Source organism: Peromyscus eremicus, chromosome 16_21 (assembly GCF_949786415.1).
Source record: "Peromyscus eremicus chromosome 16_21, PerEre_H2_v1, whole genome shotgun sequence".
Classification (NCBI taxonomy): domain Eukaryota; kingdom Metazoa; phylum Chordata; class Mammalia; order Rodentia; family Cricetidae; genus Peromyscus; species Peromyscus eremicus.
Genome location: NC_081432.1, coordinates 8,527,520 through 8,537,096, shown reverse-complemented (window position 1 = coordinate 8,537,096; position 9,577 = coordinate 8,527,520). Strand labels below are relative to the sequence as shown.

Here is a 9,577-nt window from a genome sequence, read left to right as displayed (position 1 = left end):
CCTGTCCCTGCCATGTCCCAGGGGCAGGTCCTAGGTAAGTGTGGCAGTTACTGGCTGCCTCACTGGGGCGGTGCTTCAAGGTCACAGCTGGAACAGCTGCCCACTACAGATAACCTTTCTGGGTCCCCCTTGTACACATGTCACTTACATCTGGCTGATTTTAAGTGAGTTTCGAGCTTACATCTGGACTGTGGCCGGGTGCACATGTTTTCTTCCTTTGGTGGAGTTGGGGAATTGTACTCAGGCTTTAGACACAGTGAACGGCATCACCACCTGCCTTGCCTGAGCAAGCCCACTGGCTCTGGGGGAAAAGGGACAGGTACCTGCTATGTCTTTTCAAACAGGACAGATGCCTGCATTTTCCAGACCAGGACATGGCAAGAGTTTCCAGAGAGGTCGATTTTTATAGACACCAAGTCAACAGTAAAGACAGAACTGAGGATAAAAACGTATTTCTTTTAATTGGTCTTGGCTTTGATTTGTACCAACAAGCCCTGGTGACAATACAATTGGATCATAAACAAGCAACACTGCAGGCAGTCATGTGATCCAGAGAAGACACACCCACTTTCCAGGGAGGCAACTGCTTCCCCATCCCCCGCATGCTCCTGTGCTTCGGTTCAGAAAGGTGATTGTGTCCCAGCTCGACTGAGGGAGACTGAGGCAGGATGACCACCAGTGTGGGGCCACATGGGATACATAATGAGGCCTTGGCGGGGTGGAGGAGAAAAAAAGAAAGTTTGAGACGAAACTGCAAAAATGACCACATCCACACTAAGAGACTACCATCTTCCCAGGTGCTATTTAAGTCACCAGCACTAAGATTTGCTTCTCTACCAGCCATTTTACTTGAGAAAATAACACATATCAAGGACAAAGATGTCATTCTAAATGTATTCCTTCACGTGGTAGAGCCTTCCTGCGTTGTGCACATAAGAAATAAAAGCAAAAATCTCGGCCTGGCATGACTGTGTGTGCCCACCTGTAAACCCAGCGCCCAGAGGTTGCCCTCCGCCCTGGCAGTGATTTTGGCAGGAGGTGTGCTCCCAGAATATTTACTGGTCCCTGAGGATGGGGAGCTAGCATGAAAATGCTGTGAGGTGAGGAAGTTTCCACCACCGCTGCCGTATGACCCACGTGGCTGTATAACCTAACCTTTAAAACAGAGAAGAAAACTGTCGGACATGTTTAACTTTTTAAATGAAAAGCTAACAGCATTTGCTGCCTTAACCCTAACCTTTTCTACACGGGTTTTAGTTTTGAATATGACTGAGCATACTGTAACCATGCAACCACAAGTTACACTGCACGTGACCTATCGTGACAACAGCATAATACCTCCCTTTTCTATGGCCTAATGATAGACTTGATTAGTGAGCAGGCAAAAGACAGTCACTTCATTCCTATCAGGAATGTCACCCACCAGTCAGCTGGCCTGACGGCAGGAAGTGGACCCCTTGACGGTGTGAAGGAGTGAAGCCAGAGGCAGACAAGTCTGCAACCCCTGTGGTAGTGACCTGCAGTCCTCTACTGGGGAGCAGCAGTGTGAAAACTGCACAAGGGTGTAGAGGAGGTGGTACCTGGGGATACCCTGAGCACAGTAGGCAACCGGTTAGTGGTCAGTGCTGAGTGCTTGCGGGCCAGGGCCAGTCAAGCCTGCCAAACCAGGAGGATGTGGGCCTCCTGCTGTGCTCCTGCTCCCTCCTGAGCGGCTCCACCTCTCAGACCCAAGGTAGTTTCCTTAAACAAGGTCAACTGTCGAGCCGGCTTTGCTCTGAAAAAGAAGTCAGATTTGCTCCAATGGAAGTCTGAGCGCCTCCCTGGGCTTTGCACAAATGCAAGCTCGAAGAGCCCTAGAAAACCTGTGGACGCAGATGCTTGTGTTCTGGGTAACAGGCAGCTGTCAGTGCATGCACTCCCGGGCAGCCAACTTGCTGTTCTACCAAGAGCCTGGGGCCCGGACATCACTGGTGCAAGCCTTGACGTCGAAGGGGAGGAAAAAGCAGGTGCAGTCAGAGAGGCCCTGGGCTCGCTCACTGAGCTTAAGAACTATGCCTGAGGCCTGGAAACTGTGCTAATGTGGGCAGCAGCCTGGGGGGCACTGGCCCTCCTGAAAAGACACTTTGGGCTTGCTATAGAGGTAGGAAGACAGGGACAGGAACAGGCCAGGCAGAGGAGGAAAAGCCTCCCGGACAGAGTGGCTTTTCTCCACCCCACACCTGTCCACCCCCCTGCTGGTCACACATAGAAAAACTACACTATTGCTCATTCGGTTTCAAGAGTCATCACTGGGAGAAACAGCCGAACGCCCACAGAACGGGCCTGAAGCTGACATGCTTTCACAAGACAGACCGAGACTACAAATGCCCAGAAAGGCAACCGACTGTGGCAGATGCAGCAAGGGGCACCGAGGCGAGGAGCTCCGTGACCAACAGCACTCAGTCCTTCTGGTGAGTGTGCATGGACTCAGCCTAGAACCATGGCCTGCAGCCCTGGCAAGGAGGTTCAGAACATTGGCCCCGTTCACGGGGATCTGTAAAATAATTAAAAAGCCCACATTTAAAAGTTATAATTTATAGAATATCCAGTATAAAAGCAGTCTCTAAAAAGGGACTCTGGCTCTCAGAAGAAGTCCGCAGCCCTTGGCCTTCTCTTTGGAGTGGTGGCTGGCAGCTTCATGGTTGATAGAGGCGTGTTGGCCAGGGAGCTGGTTGGGGACTTCAGCACTCCATGGAGTGGCCTCTGCTCAGGGTTAAAGGCCACTCTGGAGAAGCCTGTGGGGCTGACCAGGATACTCTTGTCTGTCTTCTTAAATTCTGTCCCAAAGGAAAGTAAAGGCTATTAGTTGGATGTCACGTCTGTCCCTCCCAGGTGTGCAGGGCTCATGGCTCACATCCCCATGTCCCAGAAATGCAGAAGACATACCCAGATGGATATAGTGAAGGGAACAAGTTTCACCTGGGGTTTGCTGAGGTGTGTGCGGCGGCAGGAGGGACAGCCAGCTGCCTGGGCTAGTGTCCCTCAGCAGGACCTGTCTTCACCTTCAGCTCTACAGAGCGGGCTGTTTAGCTTCAGGAATGTGCTCCTCACTCCTTCCTGCATCCCCTACTCTCAAACAAAGGTGTGTGTGTCCACATTCACTTACTGTCCACATGAACAAGGTCTTAAACTCCTATTAAACTTAAAACTAGTGGGACATGGTGGTATACGCCTTTAATCTCAACAACTCAGAGGCAGAGGTGGAGGATCTCTGTGAGTTCCAGGCCAGCTAGAGCCACACAATGAGAATCCCCGCCTCCCCACCCCCTCTCTTTTTAAAAATGTATTTTATTTATTTATTTTTATGTGCTTTGGTGTTTTGCCCACATATTTGTGTGAGGGTGTCAGGTCCCCTGGAACTGGAATTACAGTTGTGAGCTGTTATGTGGGTGCTGGAAACTGAACCTGGGTCCTCTAGAAGAACAGCCAGTGTTCTTAACCTCTGAGCCATCTCTCCTCTTAAAAAAAAAAAAAGGGGGTGGGGCAGGTGGTGGTGGCACACACCTTTAATCTCAGCACTGAGGAGGCAGAGCCTGGAGGATCTCTGTGAGTTTGAGGCCAGCCTAGTCTACAGAGTGAGATCCTAGACAGGTACCAAAACTAAGCAAGCACCACCTTCTTACAAGAGTCCTTTGGTTTCTTTGAAGTAATAATAGCAACAGTCCTACTACTTAGTGGGCAGCACTGCTACCAAGCCAGCAAGGAGAAGGCTTCCTTCCTCTCCCTTCTGGTCCACCAGTGGCCCTGAACTATAGCCTAGGCAGCTATAACTAAGGAACCAGTGTTTCTTGGCTTCCAGGACAGAACTAGAGGAAACCCGAAAAAATGGCTTCTCACCTCACCCTTTTTCTGGTGGCCTTAGGAGGCCCCAAGAAACTTCTCCCTGCCTTTAATCCCAACATTTGGGAGGCAGAGGCAGGAGGATCTGTGAGTTTGAGGCCAACGTGGTCTACATAATGAGCTCCAACACAGCTAAAAGTACATAGTGACACCTTGTCTCAAAAACAAACAAAACAAAACAAAAACCCTGGAAATCTCTCCCTCCCTCGGCAATCCATGTCAGATCTGTGAGGCAAGAGACTTTGGCACTGCCTAACTGCCTGACCCGGGAATAGACAGGGAGAAGAGGACTTCTGGCTGCTGGAGAACCCTGAGCCACGGTTCCTACGTTGGTCCCAACGCAGTTTCCCAGAAGCCCACCCACTCACCTGCAGTCATGTTCCTGTTCAATCCAAAGGTGACTTTCTTGGAGCTGGAGGGTGTTTTATTCAGCTGTGGAACAACAAAGGAGTAACCATGGTAACACAGGTGCTCAGCCTCCTTGTCTGGATTTTTCAGAACTTACCCAGGGCAGGCCCTTGCAGTGTTTCCTACCTGCACACATACAAAGGCTAATGGGGCAGCATGCGGTGGCCTAAACAGACTCCACCACCAGACTCCTGCCCATGACCTTCACAAACCACTTTTGCACATGCATAGATTTCCCAAACTGGACACTATATTCCCAGCAAAAAAAAAAAGCAAAGAAGGATGAAGAAGTTTGGAATTACAAATTTATCACCCCAAATTACAAGGATATATGTTAATAACCACCATTCATTTTGTCCCAGGATTTTAGAAAGGCTATTTATTATTAGTGTGTATGGTGTGTGTGAATGTGGGTGTGCATGTGACATGGTCTGTGTGTGGCTGTCAGAGGACAACAGTCCTCCCCTTCCGTCGTGGGTTCTGGGGATTAAACTCAGGTTGTGAGACTTGGGTGGCAAGTCCTTTTACCAGCCTAGCCTTCTAGCAGGCCCAGAATTTCTAAGCTGCAACTTGCAGCTCACATACAATTGATTAGATTAGGCTTAAAATGGGGTCTAATTTCAATGGGCAATGGATATGCATGTAAAATCTTTGCTGGAGATGGCACCCAAGGCCATGATACGTGCTGAGCAAATGCTCCACCACTGGGACCCCACCACAGACCAACATTCCCAATGTTTTGTGCAAAGGGCCTCAAATTATCTAGATATCCCACCAATCTATCGGAATTAACGACGAGCCTTTCTACTTGAGATGTTCCTAGAGGCCAACCCATTTTGCACTCTAAGAGCTCTGGCTGGGCCCTTCCTAGAACCCTGTGCCTCTTGCTGGAGTTTGCTGCTACTTTATCCCACCTATACACCCAAGGGCAGGGGTCCGACGCGGAAGCTGGGCTCTGCCATACTCCGAAGCACCTTGCTAGGTAGAATTCATTACCTGCACCCCAGAACTCAGAACACCTGTCTGCATGTCCCTGGGGAGGTGTGCTATGGAGGGCTCACCTGGACAGCAGGACCTTGGGGAAGGACGGCAGATTTGCTCTTTGCTTTCTTGAAGAACAGGGGCTTTGGTAAGAAGCGGGTGTCAAACTTCACAAAGTCATCCTCCGTTTTCAGTGGCTTCTTCAGAGTCCTGTTGCTTCCCTGTGAGGATGAGCAGCCGGGAGGAAGCAGGAGGATCTTATCACAGGCACCTTGCCCGGCTCACACCCACAGGGAAAGAAACCAGGACAGCACAGCAAGGGAGTGCTGGAGGCTGACCCACCCTAAGCCCCTTAGCCCACAGCCCACTGGTCCTGTAGCTCTGCCTTGAACCCTCCTGCTCAGCGGAGCAGACTTCTCGGCACCTTGCCGGCAGGCATCACCGTGTCCTCTCGGCAGTAAAGGCCGCAGGTTCGTAACTACGTTCTAACACAGGTCCTACAGACTGAATTCTTCCTTTCAAGGTCCACCTGTGAGGTGAGAACTCGTCTTTCTATTTGTGATCAGACACTACATGGGCTGCAAGTGTGTGGAGGAGAAGGCTGCTACAAGGCTTTGGCTTGGGGGTCCCAACATCTGGGCAGCTGAGTGTGGAATCACCACGTGGGCTGTTTGGCTGGAGCTTGGTGCCTCCCTTGCTGACGCATAATGCCGTCCGGCATGCCCCAAAGCAACCCTAGCCCAGGAGCAGACAGCAGCGACTTCCCTTGGCCCCAACTAGTTAGCAATCATTCCAATTCCAAGCTCGGTTGCCAAGGGCATGAGAAACAGGCTATGAAGGAAGGAGGGGCCTCTCTGCCAGGGCAAGGGTGGATGGAGGCTGAGATGACATCCCAAGGCCAGCCCAGCGCTCTGCTCTCCTTCAGTAATCCTGGATCAGCCATGAACTCACCTGGTCAGAGATGGGTTTCAATGTCACAGACACTGCAATACAGTGTGCATACACACTGGTGCTGAACAGGGTGTCTCCCTGAAAAGCCAGGGAGTCACTGTTTTGGTGGCTTGGTGGCCACAGCAATGAGCACATGGTGTGGTGTGTTCGCCATACGTGCTGACCCGGGCACAGAGGCAGTGTGCTTCCTAGACATGGCAAAATTCAAGAACCCGGTCCTCCTTTACAGCTCTAGAAGCTCACTGAGAAAGAATATCCTTTCATTAATCGCAAATGTAAGAGGCCCAGGCTTCCTCTTTGCCACAGGGGCTGGATGGGTGGCGGCAGGGGACAGAGCAGCTCTGGACGGAGGCCTGACTGACAGTGTCTCAGCTCCGTGCTTACCCGTCCGACCCGATGAGACATCAGGTCTGTGAGGGAAGAGGTGGGGAGTATGGTGTGAATGGATCACTGCACTTGGCCACCTCGACAGACACCTGTCATCTGCATGATGAGAGCTGTTACAAAGCAGTGTATTCTGGCTGTCGCTTCCCTGAGGTCTGGCTGTCCCTATGCCCTGCCCCTAGCAGACCACTGAGTCCTCTGAGCACGCCTGTTCAAGCCCAGCACCCAAGCGCCGGCACTTCCCACCTTACCGGAGCTTGGATCCGCCCGGCGCTGGACTCCAGCACTCCGTTGTGCTCCATGAAGTCTGACGTCTGCCTCATTTTTTTCCTCTTCTTTAAGATTGCTGTTTTCTGACTGGACAGATCATAGAGGTCAAGCCTGCTGGACACTGCCTTCTTCTGTGGCCTTTTGCACTGGGGCAGGGTGGTCTGGCCATCTCTCTCTTCCCCGGGACTTATGGGGGTGCCTGCCTTCTGCACTGTCAAGCTGCCGCTGCTGATAGGGAGAGCTCCGAGTTTCCGTTTCCTCTTCTGGGCTTGGACACCTGAGGAGGAAACTTGGGTGGCAGAGCTCTGAGGTTGGCCACCGATAGGGTCGTTCTCTGACACATCCTCCTGAGGTAACGCGGTGGGTGTCCAGATCTCTCTGTGGGCCCTTAGGCTCTTCTTTCTTGGCCGCTTCCTTTTATTGTGTATGGGTACGATGGGTGTTGGCTCGGAGCTGTTCTCTCTGATGATAGACGCGGCGTCTGCTGCAGGTCCAGTCACACAGGCCTGTGGGGTCTGCCTCCGGGCAGTGTCAGGCTCACTGTTGGTACTCTGTGCTGGGGGCATGGCAACAGCATCCAGGTCCTCAGTCTCAGCCTGGAGGTGGCTTCTCTTCTTCTTTTTCCTTTTCCTTTTGTGAATGTTGCCTCCACTGTCCTCTCCACCATCAAGAGAGTCTGTGCTTCCTACAAAGATGCAGACCAATGAGTGACTGGCCCTGCTGGTGACTCTTGGGCAGACTGGCAGCCAGGGTTATTTTTATTTATTTATTTATTTCTTTTTGAGATAGGGTCTCATGTAGCTCAGACTCGCCTCAAACTTGCTGTACAGCCAAGGCTGCTGTAGGAAACCCTGGTCATCATGGCTACCTCTCATGGGTGATAGGAATATAGGTGTACTGCATCACAGCACACTCCTTTAGAGGCCGGGTCTCACCAGAGTTGTTACAGTCTGGAATTCAAATATCTCCATTGGTGGGTTGGGCAGATGGCTCAGTAGGCAAAGTGCTTATCGTCAAAGGGAGAGGACTTGAGTTTGGATCCATAGCACCCACATAAAAAGCCAAGTGTGGTGGCATGCACCTGTCACCCAAGTGCTGGGGATGGTGGGTGTCCAGGGTAGAACAGGTGGATTCCTGAAGCTCAATGGCCAGTCAGCCTAGCCAAGCTGCAGAGTGCCAGAGCAAGTGAGAGCTTCTGTCACAATGGAGGATGACACCTAATGTCGACCCCTGGCCTTGGTGTTTGTGAACCTGCAAATACCTGCTCACACATACTAGGCACATGTATCTGAGCACTTGGCCCGAGGCTGTAGAACCTTTGGGAGGTAGGCCAAGTTGGAGGAAGTCTTTGAGGTTTACAGCCTGACTCTGTAGTTTCCTGTGTCCCCTTGGCTTCCTGGCTTGCTCAGACATAAGTAAGCTGCTTTATGCACCTGCTGCCAAGCCTTCCCGCCATGTACCCTGAACTGTGAGCCCACACAAGCCCTTCCTCCTTTCCGCTACCTCCCGTCAGGCTGTGGTCCCAGCAGCTCAAGCTGGCCTGTCAAACGTGCAGCAGTCCTTAGGTTCCGGAGTGCTGAGGTTACAGGGCCCAGCTGAGACTACTCTCTTGTGGTGCTGGGATGGCACCTCGGGCCTGACACATGCTGAGAAAGGCCTCTGCCACTGAATCCACTCTAGTCTCTGGATCTTGCCACCTTCACCACCAGAAAGGTTCTGACCTTGGCCAGCTTTGTCAGCTAGTCCCACTTCTCTCCTCCTAGGGCCAGAAAGTTTCAAGTGCATCTCGGTAGAAAAGAGTAAATGGCAAGGTTTTCAATCGTTATTTTTCTGTATTTTTAAAACTTATTTTTAGGGCTGGAGAGATGGCTTAGAGGTTAAGAGCACCGACTGCTCTTCCAGAGGTCCTGAGTTCAATTCCCAACACCCACATGGTGGCTCAAAACCATCTGTAATGAGATCTGGTGCCCTCTTCTGTATACATAATAAATAAATAAATCTTAAAAAAAAAAAAAAAAAAAAAAAAAAACCCTTATTTTTATTTTCCTTCATATCTATGTGTGCTGCACGCAGAGGCCAGAAGGTGTCGGAGCCCCTGGAAATGGCGTTACTAAGAGTTCTAAGCTGGTATGTGGGTGCGAGAGTAGACCACTGGGTTATCCCCCAGCCCCTAGTTATTTATTCTGTGCACGTGCACATGTGGGCGTCGGTCATCTCCTTCTGCCACGTGGGTCCTGGGGATAGAGCTCAGGGTTGGCAGTAAGTGCCCTTTTCTGCTGATCCTCCCTGCTAGCCCAGGTTTCCAATAATGTTAAAGTCAGAAGGAAGACACACACATACACACACACACACACACACACACGTGTTGGCATGTACATGCACACACACACACTAGTGTTGGCACGCGCGCGCACGCACACACACACACACACACACTAGTGTTGGCATGCACACGCACGCACGCACGCACGCACGCACACACGATAGTGTTGGAATCCTATTCTTTCCCTGGGCCACCTAAAGCTGCCATCCAACAGCAGACGCCTCTGCACACACAAGATCAGAACAGCGGCTGCACAGAAAACAATAGAACCTAGGAAATCTGTGGGTGTGATGCTGCTTTGCATAGCACCCCAGCATGGGGTGGAGGCAGGAGATCATGAGTTTGCGGCAAACCTGGGCTACGTAAGAGGGCTCTATTTCA

At 51.4% G+C, this 9,577-nt stretch overlaps 1 protein-coding gene across 1 annotated transcript in view; it reads right to left on the bottom strand.

The window, feature by feature from the left end:
• Window positions 1-2,558: 2,558 nt before the first annotated feature.
• Rrp1b (ribosomal RNA processing 1B) overlaps window positions 2,559-9,577 on the bottom strand; it is a 27,411-nt gene continuing 20,392 nt past the window's right edge. The window contains exons 11-14 of the mRNA XM_059243891.1: window positions 6,855-7,602; window positions 5,349-5,489; window positions 4,248-4,311; window positions 2,559-2,816 (exon numbers count right to left, since the gene is read on the bottom strand). Of these exons, the coding sequence (XP_059099874.1) occupies window positions 2,623-2,816; window positions 4,248-4,311; window positions 5,349-5,489; window positions 6,855-7,602 (1,147 nt within the window). The 3' untranslated portion in view covers window positions 2,559-2,622. The remainder of the gene's footprint in view (window positions 2,817-4,247; window positions 4,312-5,348; window positions 5,490-6,854; window positions 7,603-9,577) is intronic.